The sequence below is a fragment of the Pelecanus crispus genome, chromosome 7 (genome assembly GCF_030463565.1).
Source record: "Pelecanus crispus isolate bPelCri1 chromosome 7, bPelCri1.pri, whole genome shotgun sequence".
NCBI lineage: Eukaryota > Metazoa > Chordata > Aves > Pelecaniformes > Pelecanidae > Pelecanus > Pelecanus crispus.
In genome coordinates, this window is record NC_134649.1 from 14,266,537 (window position 1) to 14,282,255 (window position 15,719).

Consider the following 15,719-nt stretch of genomic DNA (forward strand, 5'->3'; position numbering starts at 1 on the left):
TTAGACACAGTGGATAAGAGTCTTCCACCTGTCTCAGCTGAGTGTGCAGTGTCTCACCTATAGAAACATGGGTGGGTTGAGCTCACCTCCCCTTCTAATATTAATGTCAAAGAAACAGGAGCCGGGTCTAATAATAGCGTGGTCTGCAAGCACAGAACTGATGGAGAACTTGTATTTAAACTAGACCAGGGTGACCAGTACTCAACAAGTGCTAGTAATAGGAAATTAAAGAGAGTACCTATGAAGTAATACTCCGTGTGACTAGTCTGCTGGGGGGGTGAGTGCCTACAGAGAGCATACCCTTAACTCTTTTTTTTTTGCTGCCGGCCTCTGCCTGCTGACCGCCCCTTCCAGGCTGCTCTAGGCCTCAGCGCGCTGACAGACGGCGTACGTGTAGGTGTGACCAAATCCTTCACTCTTTTCTCACAACGCCACTCCCTGCGTTAATAAACGGTTCCCGGTGCCTCGGGGGGGTCGTAGTCACTGCCCGGCCGGCTGTCGCCGACACGCGTTCATCGCTGTCGGCAGCGGAGCCCGCTGTCATCGGTTATCGCCGCGGAGCGCGGCCCCTTTAAGAGCAGCCTCTTCCTCCTCCTCCTTCCCGGGTTCAGCCGGCGGCGCCGTGCGGCGCTCCGTAGTGACGTCATTGAGCGGCGCCGGCAGTGTGGCCGTGGGCGCGCGGCCGTTGTGCGGCGGCGGCGGGGCCGTCCTCTCGCCATGGCCGACATGGAGGACCTCTTCGGCAGCGACGCCGACTCGGAGGCTGAGCAGAAAGGTGCGGGGGCGCCACGCTCCCCCTTCCCTTCCCTCCCCGCGGCGGTCCCCCTTGCCTCGGCCCCTCCCGCTGCCCTCAGCCGCGGGCAGGGAGGGAGGGGCGGGGGCGGCGGGCGGGAAGGAAGGGAGCAGGCCTGCGGGAGATGGAGCGACGCGGGCCCGGAGCTGAGGGGTCAACGTACCTCCTCCTGCCGGCACTGCTCGGGCAGCGGGCGCGGCCTCGGCCTCGGCCCCGGGCCTCCTTTGCACACCGGCTTTTCTGGCCAAAAGGCAAAGGAAACCGCCTTGGCGCGGCTGTCCTCCGCTTAAAAACGCCTCGCTGCGGGAGGGGTGCGCTGCTGCTTTTGGGAGCGCATGCCTTCCCGTTTACGTGCTCTCAAAGACAGACCCTGGTCTCACAGCTGGGACTCTATGAAAAAGCAGTTTGTTGTGACAGTTGTCCATCTCGGCAGCCATGGAAAACTCCTGATCGGACGCAAAAGCAAAAAGCGCTTCTGAATTTGATGACGTTTAATCATACGCTCGCTTAGAGCTGTTTAGATTTGAGATGGTGAAAACAAGGCATGTTTCCTGTTTGCCCCTGGCTAGCTGGAAGAGTTTTAGCTGCCATCGGCGCCTAAAGAAAAATGATGGAACACCTTCCGATTTAAGTAATTTGTATATTTTTGAAATGCTTGTCTCAATTTCTGTAAGTTATTTTTTCAAGGCAGGTGTTCCATGTTCCTGCTTGGAACTGCATTCAACAACTTCAGCATTCAGGAGTAGCTCCATTGTAACAAATGTGTCAGGGTACATAAGACAGCTAACTTGGATTAAAGAAATGATGGGAGATTTGTAGGATCTCATAAGCCATATGCATGTATTTACTTATTTTAAGCCCTCGCTATTCCCAGTTTTCTTTACTTTTGTATAATTGCTTATTCTCTGTACAACTTTAGAATCTTAGGTGATAGCTTGTGGTTTGAAACTTTCTGGCATCCATCGTTTTTACTGTGTCTTTCACTGGCTGTGCCTTTATTAGTAGACATTTTATTGTTCTAGATAACTGTTATAGTTCTTTCTTACAGTTCTCTGTAAGTTCTCTCTCTGGGTTTTGGTGGGGGGTAATTTTTTCTTTAAAAAAACAATGCCCATCATCTTATGTGTATTCTTGTAGGGACACGTGAACTCTTGAAAGGGTGATGTTTGTTTTGCAGATTCCGATTCTGGATCTGAATCTGATTCCGATCAGGAGAATGCTGGCTCTGGTAGTAATGCTTCTGGAAGTGACAGTGACCAGGATGATGACAGGGAGGCAATAAAACCTAGTAACAAGGAGTTATTTGGAGACGACAGTGAGGATGAAGGGGCATCCCATCACACAGGGAGTGACAACCACTCTGAAAGATCCTACAATCGCTCTGAAGCCTCAGGACATTCTGAGCATGAAGATAATGATCAATCAGACATGGACCAGCACAGTGTTTCAGAAGCTGCTCATGATGAGGAGGAGGATGATCGTGGGCATGGGTCAGATGAAGGCAGTCATCGTTCAGAGGGAGATGGTTCTGAAAAAGCCCATTCAGAGGATGAGAAGTGGGGCAAGGAGGACAAAAGCGATCAGTCAGACGATGAGGAGAGACAGCAGAACTCCGATGATGAGGAGAGACAGCAAAACTCTGACGATGAGGAGAAAGTGCAGAACTCTGATGAAGATGAAAGGCCACAGATGTCTGATGACGAGGAAAGACTCCAGAACTCAGATGAGGAGAAAATGCAGAACTCTGATGATGAGGAGAGGCCACAGGTCTCAGATGAGGAGAAGATGCAGAACTCGGATGACGATGAAAGGGCCCAGCATTCTGATGAGGAGAAGATGCAGAACTCTGACGATGATGAAAGGGCCCAGCACTCCGATGAAGAGGACCAAGAGCATAAATCTGGTAGGACTGGAGACAGTGGTAATGATTTGCTTCTGGTTTGATCTCTAATCTTTATTGTTTCATTTGTATTGGCCTGGAAAGATTCAGACTTCAGTGTAAAGGCATTAATGAGGTAGCTTTCAACTATAGTCATCTTTGTAATATTTTTTTATGCAGCACTTTTAAATTCTTTTTCATCTGAATCAACTTACTAATACAAAGGAATTTTAAAATTTGTGGAACAAAATTTTTAATTTGCTGAGAATAATTATGCTCCTTAGTAGAGTCTGCAAGGGGCAGTGATAGTGAAGATGAAGTTCTGCGAATGAAGCGAAAGAAACCAATTGCATCAGATTCAGAAGTGGACAGTGATACAGAAGGACAGAAAGGTAAATGGTGGCGTTGTTTTGTGGGTTTTTGGTTCATTTAATCCTGATCTTAAGTGCCACTGTTCATCTGCTACAGAACTTGATAAAATTGTAATGCTTGCTATACAGTGTAACTATAGTGCCATGGAAATAACAAAACAGCACAGCAAGAATTCTGTGTGGGGAAGTACACACTGTATTTCTGCTGATTGTCTCATTAGCTGTATCAGTTTTTCAGTTTCCTCCATGAGAGAGCACTTTTCTTTTGCGTATGTTGTTTGACACATTTTTACTGAAAGATGTTAAGAAATGGTGCCTCTAATCAGAGCAGCCCAGAGAAGCTATACTGGTTTTTGTGATGTTTAGCTGGCTGAAAAAGAGGTGTTGATTCTTCTGAGAAGTAAAACCTCCACAATGCATAATGAAGTTGCTGTTTACATATATTTAAGTTGTTTACTTGAGTAAAGGATGATCTTACACTCTTGACTCTTCTGTTGCCATTTTTCACCTAGGTTCTCTTATTTGATAGAGCCTTTCCAGGAAAACATACCTTGAATCCTTAGCTTAAAAATACAAGGAAAAACTGTTTTTCAGGATAAGAGGATAATGTGTGCTTCATAAACATTTGCAATTTTTAACCTTTATAGGTGATTTTAAGTGGTAATAAAAGTGAAGGATATGTTGATCTTTTTTTTTCTGTGAGCGTGCTTGCATGTAGGGGTGTGTGTGCGCATCTATATGTATTTTAAAATAATAATTTTTTTCTCCTCAAGAGCATGCAGATGTCATGGATCTGTTTGGAGGTGCAGATGACATTTCCTCAGGGAGTGATGGAGAAGACAAGCCACCAACACCAGGACAGCCCATTGTGAGTAGGCTTGACTTTTGAAATGATTAACATGCCATTCCACTCTGAAATGCGGAACACTGATTGAGTTTGATAATATTTTAGGGAAAAAAAAGACTAACGGCATTAAGTAAGCATTACAGATAATTTTGCCCTAGCTAAAAGAATTATTGAAGTTTTATACATAGCAATATCGGATGGATTCATTTATCTGCATTCCCCCATCTCTGCTCCACTTTTTGTACTTGAAAGAAATATACTGAGTAGTTTTGATTATCATCAAGTAAAATACAAAGTCATAGCTGTCTTTGGTACCTTTGTACAGCTATTTGACAAATATTTCATTTTGGGTCTTGATGATAATACATAAAAATATATTTTATCTGGGAAAAGTTGTCCCCACTTTACTCTTCGGTGCTTAGCTGAAAAATGTATGTCAGCTCCTGTGCTATTTTCTTAACTGTCTTTGGTCTCTTGAGTTTGCACTGGTATTTGAAATCACTTTAAGTGGCTTATGAAAATGCTGAATTAGATTGCTTTTGCTGAAAAAGTGCAACCTCTTTTACCCAAAGCTTCCTGATCTCTCTGTGCATATGGATGACTTTTCTTTAAGCAAAATGTAAGTGCTTATTAGAGCAATAATAGACTTCTTTCACTTATGCTCCTATTTGCCTTTTTTCCTTAGGATGAGAATGGACTGAGTCAAGAACAGCAGGAAGAAGAGCCTATTCCAGAGACTAGAATAGAGGTGGAAATACCAAAAGTAAATACAGACTTGGGTAATGATTTGTATTTTGTGAAGCTGCCCAACTTCCTTAGCGTGGAGCCCAGGTAATTGCACGTTAAGTACATGATTGATAAGGTTTTTTAGTGTTTCCTTATATTGTTTTTGGTTTAGTAATACAATTAAATATGTTGGCCATATTTAAAATGGTTAACATTAAGTTGCACACCTTTGGTTGTGATCTGTTAATTGTAATATCTGTTGTTGTTATCTAATCAAGTGCCAAGTAATTTTCTTACAAGCTTGGGTTTCAGCTTGACTGAATAACTTTTTGTCTTTAAAAACCAAACAAACATGAGTTAATTGAAAGCACATGCTATCAGCTGAATTTTAAACATAGGTTCAGGCTCTCAGAGATGTGAAAACCAAATGCACAGGATCTTTATGCACTTTGGAGTGATAAAAACATAATTTTGAATTTCAGAATAAGTCCTCTTCTATTTGTGTATGCTAAATGTACTATTTAACTATGAAGAGGCTGATTACTCATTTTCCTATTTACCTAACCCAAGCTAAAGAAATTTTCTGGAATTCATAAGGAGAAACAAAATATTAGAGTTGTTTGTGATGTAAAATTTCGCCCTAAAGCTCACCCTCAGCACTTCTAGTAAATTGCTGTTAAATCTGACTCTTGAATTGTTTTGTTAAGCAACTTTATTGCATTCTTTAATAGGTGTCTTGTTAGCTGTCAGTGTAGCATTGTTTCTGTTACACATTAGTTAAGTCATTCTTCCTGGCTTTCATGCTGTAGACTGTTTCAGGAGAGAACTGTTAAGAATCTGGTTAGTGGCTGTAATCAGTGAGAGAAGTCCTGAGGATCTCTGGGGGTCAGACAGGACTGAAAATAGAACTGTACAGTGGCAGAGTCTGTTTATCACTTCTTTCCCTTGCAGAAGCCTTGAAACTATTAGGAAGGAGGCTAGGGAATGGCCTTCCCCTACTCACTCCCACCCCAGTTATCAAGTTTTTTGAAGGAAGAGAGGAAAAACAATCCCATCTTCCTTTCCTTTTGGTTGGTTTTGAGATTCAAATAAAAAAATGACAAAGATTGTGCTCTTAGAAAATCCCTAATTCACCACATTTATAAGACGATAATTTTTCTTTTTATTTTCTCTGTGTAATACTGTATGTATTTTGTTCCAGACTTAACCCCGACCTCATCATGCTGATACTAAGGAAACAGTATTTTCTGAGGCAGACTTGCTTTCTTTAGTTAGATCCATTTAGAGGGTCTGAATGTTAAAGTGGCTGTAATTGATGGTAGTGAAGACGCTTGGGTAGGCCTCCCATGGTGTAGAATCAATGCAGTAAATTACATTACTGCAGAAATGGCTGTCTCACAGCTGCAGTGCCTACTGTTGTGTGCAGTGTATAATTTAAATCTTTCAAGCACCTGGTATTTGGCACAACTCTAGAATAATCTGGATTAATCTTTAGAAGAATAAAAACTGTGTTATATAATTTATTGCAGACCTTTTGATCCCCAGTATTATGAAGATGAATTTGAAGATGAGGAGATGCTTGATGAAGAGGGTAGAACTAGGTTAAAACTCAAGGTATGATGTTAATTTTCCTTTTCTCTTTTACACTCATCTGGCCACATTTCTTCAAAGTCCATTTCAGGTATTTCAGAATGGTGTTTTGAGTTATGGTTCAGATTATGAAAGTGTGGAGCAGTTCAGCACTGAGAAAATAAATGAAAAAGCTTGACCGCTGCATTTCACCTATAGAAGCCATACCTTTCACCTTCATTTCTTTGCATCCTGCAGCAAATTATCTAGCCTTTCTAACTGTGGTTCTTGACCTATAGAGAGTATATTTTACCACAGTATTCCTTACTATGACTTAGAAAAAGTGGTTTGGTTTTTTTTCCCCACAGGTAGAAAACACAATACGATGGCGGATGCGACGAGATGAGGAAGGGAATGAGATCAGAGAAAGTAATGCACGCATAGTCAAATGGTCGGATGGAAGGTTCGTTTGGGCTTTTTGCTGTTGAAGGAATACAGTTGTTCTTGCAGTGAAATGCCATGGCATGCAAATTGGAAGGTCAACAAACTTTGATGTCAGTTCTGCACAGCAGAAATTTTAGTCTCAGTGCTTTGAAAATTTTATGCTCTGCTTAGTTTGGATTGAAATATAATTATTGGTTATATATAAAACAGAAACATGAAGGCTTTCTCCATTTGTAAACGAGGCAAAAAATAGACTGTAGTGGCTTTATCAAGTAACTGATACATGAATCTCTTTCAAGCATGTCTCTCCACTTGGGCAATGAGGTCTTTGACGTGTACAAGGCACCACTACAGGGAGATCACAACCATTTGTTTATCAGACAAGGGACAGGTCTACAAGGACAGGCTGTTTTCAAGACAAAGTTAACCTTCAGGTAAACATGCTGTTCTATATCAAACATTAATACTACTTTTGTAATTAAGTGTTGTAACTAATATATATTAGAGATATATAGAGATATATATTAGAGAATATATTAGAGATACCAGTTCGTAAACCTTCAGAGCTTAATGTTTAATAAGAATGTGCTATTTTCCAAAGTCACTATTTTGATGTTTCCTAAATTAGGTGTCCCAGTTCGGAAGGTTAGTATGCTATTCACTACAATATATAGGCTACGTGTATTTCTTTATATATATTTTAATTTGCATTTTAAGTGCAAGTCCTCATCTGAATGAGAAAGAATATTAATATTGCATGAAATTAACCTTTCTCCTGACGCACAACTGCTATCAAGACAGTATGTCTTGGGATATTGATGTAAAATGTGAGGATGATTATTTAGGCTGATAATGGACTGTAGATGGTTTGCTGAGAGATAAATTGATGTCGCCAGTAGCTGTTACAGTGCACGTAAATAAATAAATAAATAAAGGATGATGCTTTTACTTTTCTGCAGATGAATCTTTGAAATCTTAAGTGTGCTGGCCTTACCGTTGTCCTTTAAAAATGAATGCATTCCTTTAAGCAGTATTTAACCCATAGCAATTTTTTAACAGGCCACACTCTACAGACAGTGCCACTCACAGGAAGATGACTCTGTCTCTCGCAGATAGATGTTCAAAGACGCAGAAAATTCGTATTTTGCCAATGGCAGGTCGTGATCCAGAGTCTCAGCGCACAGAAATGATTAAGGTATTGTGGCATGGAACTCTCTAATCTGCTGATTTAATCTAAAAAATCACAACTGTAATATTGCTGAACACTTCTGAACATTTTATGACTTTATGAAAAACAGTGTATTTGGGAGCTCTAGACAAGAGTTGTTAGCCATGGGTGCAGTTTGCTTAACCTTACAGGTAACAAAAAAGAATATGTACAATCTTTACGCTGCTGTGAAATTATTTCAAAAGCTACAGTAGAATACAAGGTGCTCTTCAGTATATTTTTTTCCCCTCAATCTTTATATATTGCTTCTTTCTTTGGACAGAAAGAAGAGGAGAGATTAAGAGCTTCCATTCGTAGAGAATCTCAGCAGCGAAGAATGCGGGAGAAGCAGCATCAGCGTGGTCTGAGTGCAAATTATTTAGAACCTGATCGCTATGATGAAGAGGATGAGGGAGATGATGCAATCAGTCTAGCAGCTATCAAAAACAGATACAAAGGTGGCATCAGAGGTAATAATAAACCTTACCAGCACGTAAGTAGGTCCCATGTGATTGAGATGGATTAATTTCACAGGAGAGTCCTGGTAAGACTGTAGTTTGCCAGTTCATTTAATACGTGAGGAGATACGAATTCAGTTTATGTAAGCTTATCTTGTTTACTCTGGGGTTAGGTTCTGCCAGCTTTTTGTGGGACTAAATGCAAGAGAGTTAGTTATTTTTAATATTCTTTCTTCCTCACTGATTTCAGGTAAAGATAAATATTTGTCTTTTCATTTTTCTCTGTAGAGGAACGTGCTAGAATCTACTCTTCTGACAGTGATGAGGGCTCAGATGAAGATAAAACACAAAGACTACTCAAGGCAAAGAAACTTACTAGTGATGAGGTAAGAAAATGGTTTTGTTCTTAAGCTACTCATTTTCAGTCAGGAACATTTCCTGCACTAAATCTAGTTTTTAAAGCTGAGACTTTAGTAGTTTCATTTATGCTGTGATGAATGTATTATTTGACTTGGTGTGCTTTCCGTGGTAATTAATCACCAATTTCTTATACACTGCATTAGTTCATAGACCTGAGTGATTCCCAAAGGAGGTCACTACTGTTATTGCTGATTTAAAGATGGAAAAATTTATGCAGAGTTACGCAAAATGACTTCACCAAAATTATGCAAGGAGTAAGAAGATTTAATACTGGAATCCTAGTGTGGTCTTGTCTCCTAAGCTACATGGTCCTCTCCTGTTTACTCTGGTAATAGCAGAAGCATTTTCACGTAGTATTTCTGCTCTTTTTAAATAGAAGAGTTAAAAAAATGAGTTAAAAGAAGTTAACGTCCGTTGCTAAACAGTATCATCCTAAGCATTAGGCCATGATCAAGTTAACTGTTAGCTACAGCAATAGTGCTACTTCCTCTTCTAAAATTGTCTTTTATTAGTTTGTAATTTATCACTGCTGGGTATAAGCAAATGAATCTTTGTGTATATCATGTCTTCAGGTCTAGTTCATTTCAAGTAATGTCACTGCTTCTGATACAGCACTGCAGTGTAACACTTCTCAAAATTGACATACCATTTCTGAGATTAAAACTTAACTATTTTCATCCAGTGGTAGAAGTGGAACCAGGAAGTATATGGACTCTGTCCTATATCAGCTATACCTCTGTAGTCTCTTTTCCTGACCCTTGCTTCTCATTGTAAAATGCTTCTGTGGCAAAAAGCCATAGGACGTTTACTGTGTACCTTGGGAAGCTGAAAGAAGAGGCAATTTTGCAATGCATGACTAAGGGCAATTGACACTGGCTCCCTGGCTTCCCACTGCCCTGTTCAAGAGGGAATTGGGTTGGGTCAGGTATTTGGCCTACTTGGTTTTAGTAGCCCATTAGTTTGCTTTCTTTTAGACACCACCAGTTCTGTATTACCATACTCTTGCTGTTGATCAATATAGTGCAGCCCTGAGTTGCAGCTGTGCTTGCATTTTTCTCAAGCCAAGCATGGCTTAGGAGTGGTAGTTTGGACATTGAGCTGATAGTCACCTTCACTTATGTGGCAGAATAATAAATACAAACTAACTTAGCTTAATAGGTTCTTATTACTACCTTGTAGGTCACGAGATGTTTTTACACTGGCATGCTAGTTTGATTAATCTTCCTGTCGTGTTTTACTGTAACTTTTATTTAAATGTTTCTGCATAGAATACCATGCAGAAGTTTAAAAAGAGGAAGTTTGAGTAGATCAGTGTAAGCTTATGGAATATTTTTTAATGCTTTATTATCACCATTTCCTTTAAGAGATTATTTTAAATGTTTAAATTATTTTAACTAATTGCCCTAAGACTTCTTTCAGTTATTTCCTACAGTCATATCTAGTGTGCTACTCTAATAGCTGCTGAAGTTGCTAGAACCTTATTCTTGAATTTTAGAGGCTTCCATAATAAAACATCCTTTTCTTCTTAAAAGAGTAATTTTGCAGCATAGCTTGCTATGTGTCCTTCTAGTGAATGAATGCTTGTCAGACTTCTGTAATCACAGCTGCTGAAATTCCAAAGTTGTGTTTAAATGACCGATATATGACATAGTTTTCAGTATGACACATACCTCTATAACGTAAGAAATCTTAATTTTTGAAGGAGTAAGTTTGCTCTCATTTACATGTCTATACTGTGCTTCCTGTGAACTTCTCAGGTGGCATGTCTTATTTCCCAGCCGGTTGGATGTTTGCTACAGTCTGAACGCATGTTCTTGCTGCTGTGACACTACTACTCTTATGCTGTCAGCTGAGTATTTGCACTAATAGGGATTGTAATATGAAGCAGAAGTAAAAATTAGCTTTTCTTTTGAAGACATAGATTCTGGCTTTTTATTATACACTGAGGAAAATTTAATATTTCAGAAAGTATGATAGTAATCCTGGAGACAGCCATAGTGAGGCATGTAGACAAAACTGTAATTTTATGAGCTCTATTAGTGTTTGTTAGTAGAAATTGAATTGTTTATTTATAAGATACTACTAGTTGTTAGTTTTTGATATAGCCATGTCAGGACTTTGCAATTCCGGTCTCTCAGAAGAAAAGGTCTAGTCAACAGCACTTCTCTGCTGCTTGAGGAACGATAGCCTCCATTTTAAAATTACATGACTTGAAGGTAATATTCCCATCGAGGCCACGGAGGGGTGCTACAGTATTACAAAAAAACCCCAGTGAGGCATAACTACTTACTTTCAGTCACCGCGTAGGAAGTATGGTATTTGTAATACGTATCCGCGTACGTGAAACACGGACTTCCTTGTACGCAGACTTGCTTTTATGTGCTGTCAGTCAACAACACAGCACAAATCTTTGACCTGATAACAGTTTGTTACCATTACTGAAAACGTCAATCACTATTAATACACTTCATCACCACACAGCAAGTAGTTTTACTGTTACTGTAGTTAACGGCGACAGTCTGTTAACCAGGAAGGTGAATCATTTAACAATAGCCTAGCTAGGTGACAAGTGAATGCTTGTTCTGAGCAAGAAGCTATCATTGAGATTCCCTACTAATTTCTGTTTTCCATGCTTCAGGTTCCTTCCTAACAGATTCTCACTGTACTAACTTAATGTTAATATAGAATAAAATGCTTTGAATAAAAAGTTATTTGAGTTCTGAAACTAATAATTCATTAAGGTTCTGAAACTCAATCTTTGCTGCTGCTTAAAATCCAAGCAATATGTGTTGCTTTAAAAAACAAACAAAAAACCCAACCAAAAAGCAAAACCAGCAAATCAAAAAGGAATGAAGTTACGTAGACCTGAGGGTATTTTTAAAGATACTCTTCTTTTTAAACAGTGATTGAGTTACCACTTGTTCTTCATGTCAAAGTTTATGAGTTTTGCATTAACAACTAGTGATTTGTAGTTTGATTAAACATTTTCATAGTGTTCTGATTTAAAATGTTATTTGGAAGGATGATTTAAACTGAACTGGTGTAAATGCACATGGAATAAAAATCAACCTGTTGACTTTAGGTGCTAAAAATTTGGCATGCAGCCTTATAAAAGTCATTATGGTATTGCTTGCAAACAGGTAATTAACTCAATGATTTGAGTTCCTTTGACCAGCTCTTTGAAGCCTCCTACTATTATATTTCTTGGACTGTGAACTGTAGTGTTGATTCTCAGTACTAGTGGTTTCTCATCAGTCTTTTTCCTTTATGCCAGGGAGCAGTTTAAATTTTTGTTTAAAAATTAACAAACAAACAAAATGCCTACCCACTTACTGAATTTCTTCTTTGCTTCAGTAGCTCTAATTTAGGGCATACAAGTGTCAATAGTCTGAAAACGTAGCAAAGCTATGCAGGTTGTTGGTAGGGAAAGCTTCTGCACATTGAAAAATTCACTACAAATTCTAGGAATTACCCATGCTCGTAAGACATGCTGAGAATTATATTGTACATGCCATAAATCCAGATTATGACATACATTACTTTCATGCCGTAGTTCAGTTTGAAGCAGATATGGTTGCATGTCTGTTGAGGTAAATGGGGCTGCAGCTGTATTATAGACCCTCTCAGGTTGGGGTTTGAGACTGGTAGCAATGTTGACTAAACTTAAAGTACTGATACGTAAGAAGTCCCACATCACAGTAGCGCGAAGTGGAAAAACTAGTATTAATAATTTTGCTTTTCTTATGAGAAATACTTTGAGGTCTTTTTGTTGTTTTTCTGAGTTTTTTATTTTAGCTTGAAGTATTTGGGTTTTTTTTTATTTTTGTCATTTTTTGCCTTTAGGAAGGTGAACCTTCTGGAAAGAGAAAAGCAGAGGATGACGACAAAGCAAGTAAGAAGCATAAGAAATATGTGATCAGCGATGAAGAGGAAGAAGATGACGATTAATGTTAAGGAAGCACAGAAGTTGATTTTTTTTTTTTTTTAAATATATATATTTATATATATATTGTACAGTTCTCTTGCAGCAAAGATATAAGTAACCATAATGGGGTTATTTTGATAAAGGTAAATTCCATTGAAGTCTGTGTTTCTGATGTGAATAAAGTTTTTTGACTTCCTTTTATTTTTTAAGATTTTTCTCTTACTGCAGCAACTGTTGCACCAGGGATCATCACAGTGCCATTTTTTTATCTTGCACAGTACATTCCAGTTTTGAGAACTGTAGTAACTGGTTATACAAGTGAATTAATCAGTGATTTTTACTGAATTCATGAGGAGAAAGCATTCTAATCTTTATAGAATGCTTAAATGATAAGTTCGCCTGACAAGGGTATGGCAATGTAGCTTACCGTTTGTATGGAGGGGCTGGAAGAACATATGAGTGGTACAGTACAATTGTGGTTTTTTTCCTAGATATTCCCTATTTTCTGTTGACTGTGGACAGTACATTACTATGCTGGTATGTTTTGATGACTAAAAATATTTCTTACCATGTTTGAGTGAACTGTGAAGTTCCTGCAGTTAGAATAGTTAACTGATCACATAGGGCATTTATTTTTCATGTATGGAAGCCCAGAATGAAAATCTGCATCTTGCCAGAGCATTAATAACAACAACAGTAATAATAATAATAATTGGTACATGCTAGTGATGTAAATGTCAGAGTAAAAACACTTATTTAGACAAAACTAAGAAATTTCTGTCAGCAGAGATGAAAGCCTCCTTTAAGAGGTGAAATGAACCACAGTGCAAAAATACATACTAACAATAGTGTCTCATAATCTCATATAATCCTTATGGTGCTATTTCCTATTGTTCCTGGTTGGTTTTATACATTGGTTTGTTTAGCTGAGAAGTCACTGGAGGAGAATGTTCTGGACAGAATCATTTCTGCTTTTATGCTATTTCTAAACACCTTATTTGATGATGCAGTACCAGTTGTAAAGTGGGGAAAGGCTAGAAGAAATATCTGAACTGTTCCACACGTTCTTTCCAAGATGAAACACCCCATACATAGTTTCTCTCATTGATGAGAGAGCATTCAGATGTTATCTGTGCTGCTTTTTTAACTGACTTTTCATGCAGTCCTACAGAGTTTGGATCTGACTTGAAAAAGGTAACAAAAAATACAACCAGCTTAATGCCTCTTTAAACAAAACCATTGACTGATGATGTGAGAAGTTTATTATGTGGATTTGTGTTACGTAAGATGAAATAAAGTAGCTGATAGTTACGTAAGAAGGACTGTTACCCATCTCTCTCCTGCCCAGCTGAATTCTCCTTTTTTATAAAACAGTAGAAGGGTGCAAGTGCCTTGTAGTGAGCATTTTGCTCTCATGACGTTCCTTAGTTCTTTGAGATACAGCTTTCAACCTGGATATCTTCCATCTTGCAACCTGGTCATCTTTAATTAGGCTAGTAGTTTGTCAAAATACTCTACCTCCATTTCTCCTGCCTGGAAGGTATGGAAAGTGTTCCAGCTGCAGTAGCATGGAGCTCTGCCTGTGTTAATATATTCTGCTGAGCAGCTGACTGCAGTGTAGACATTTGCAAGTATGAAAACAAAGTGAAGAATTTCAACTCGTAAGTCTGAGTGCCTGAGAAACTGTTCTTTTTTTTTCTATAATTAAATTGTTATCTAATTGTTCCTGTGCCTCTTTAATGTTCAGATAAAACCTTTCTCCATCTGCTGGAATTTTGACCCTGTAATCCTCTTAGTTTAGATCTCTGCTGGGAGACTGGTTCCTAACATGAGGTTACCTGCTTTCCGTTTGTAACCTCAGAAGAAGCCAGCTGTATAGAAAGGGACTCACTCTGTATGGATGTAACATTTTGTACTTTCATGTAAAAGCCTGCCAGATACCTCTTAAACAACAAATTTGGCATATGGAAACACACCACCATTTCACTGGTAATGTGTTTGCTTTTATGTCATTTTAATTAAAGTGTTGGCTATTTTTATCTTTACTACACTCCTAAGAGTGAAAATGTTTTAATCACTTTCATAGGTTTGATGCTGACTAAGCCTTTACTAAGTGGTCCATTTTAGCTTCCAAAAATGAGGCTTTTTGTGGATTACAAAGATGAAAAGAAGTAATTTTTTTACACTGCCTTCTTTTGTAAATTGCTCTTTTAAAGTCTTACTTAAACATGGAATTTTAGAAAGTGTTTTCTCAGCTAAATTGGTTTAACAATCATCTGGTAATTAAAGTCACTTGAATGAACTTAGCCTTATCCACAGTATGTTTTTAGTTGTGAGTTGAATGTATAGTTTTATTTAACTCAAAGACAGTTTTTGCTATCCTGTTTCCCAGCCTCCAAGTACGTGAGAATTACTTGGAATTGTTTCTTTTTATCCAAATGAAAAATACTAAGCCAAGGGAAAGGGAATGTAGATTGAACTGTGTTTACTCTTGTACTGACTGGTCAGAATACTTCTTCCAGAAAGGGCATGATTTGAACAACTTCCAACAAAGAAAAATTTCTTTGAAGAGCTAATATTAAGCTGTGTGAGTACTAGATTTTCTGGGTAGTGGTAGGATGTAGGATAGATTCTCTTGAAACAGTCACTGAAAACTGTTCTTGGCTATATAGTTTTGTTGTTTCGAGTATATCCTTCAACTGTATCCTGGTTTCCAGTTGTTGATCTGGAGTTTTCTTTCTAGTACCTGTTAGCATTTTCCACCAGCCATTTTTCTTCATCCTACCCATGCAACTTGGCACAGATTTCATGTTGCAGTACACCTGATGGATCGGGGAGCACCCACTGAAAGGAGCAAGCTGCTCATGCAGTCCTTCGCTCTTCCTAGCAGCAGGTTTGGTGATAACTAGCCCGGCTCAGTGTGTCAACTTGCTAAACTGTCAGGAAATTTCTTTGCTGCTGAGTTCTTGTGTTTTCTGCTAGGCATGCCTGCAGAACAGCCTTATTGGCCATATGAGCATCAGAGGCAGCTCAGTCAGTTGGTGTGGTCATGACTCGGGGGGCATCAGGGAGGGGTGATC

At 38.9% G+C, this 15,719-nt stretch overlaps 1 protein-coding gene across 5 annotated transcripts; it reads left to right on the forward strand.

Annotated features, from left to right (window-relative positions):
• Positions 1 to 686: 686 nt before the first annotated feature.
• LEO1 (LEO1 component of Paf1/RNA polymerase II complex) lies at positions 687 to 12,811 on the forward strand. 5 transcript variants are annotated; one of them, XM_075714680.1, is made up of 12 exons: positions 687 to 775; positions 1,971 to 2,696; positions 2,957 to 3,088; positions 3,817 to 3,911; positions 4,576 to 4,721; positions 6,146 to 6,230; positions 6,554 to 6,648; positions 6,929 to 7,063; positions 7,689 to 7,824; positions 8,120 to 8,306; positions 8,583 to 8,680; positions 12,558 to 12,811. In XM_075714680.1, exons 1-12 carry the CDS (start codon positions 718 to 720, stop codon positions 12,660 to 12,662), a joined length of 1,998 nt encoding a protein of 665 aa, XP_075570795.1. In that variant the 5' UTR covers positions 687 to 717; the 3' UTR covers positions 12,663 to 12,811. The 5 variants fall into 5 exon arrangements, with proteins under 5 accessions (XP_075570795.1, XP_075570796.1, XP_075570797.1 ...); XM_075714681.1 differs by having other exon boundaries at positions 2,957 to 3,064; XM_075714682.1 differs by having other exon boundaries at positions 2,960 to 3,064.
• Positions 12,812 to 15,719: the final 2,908 nt, after the last annotated feature.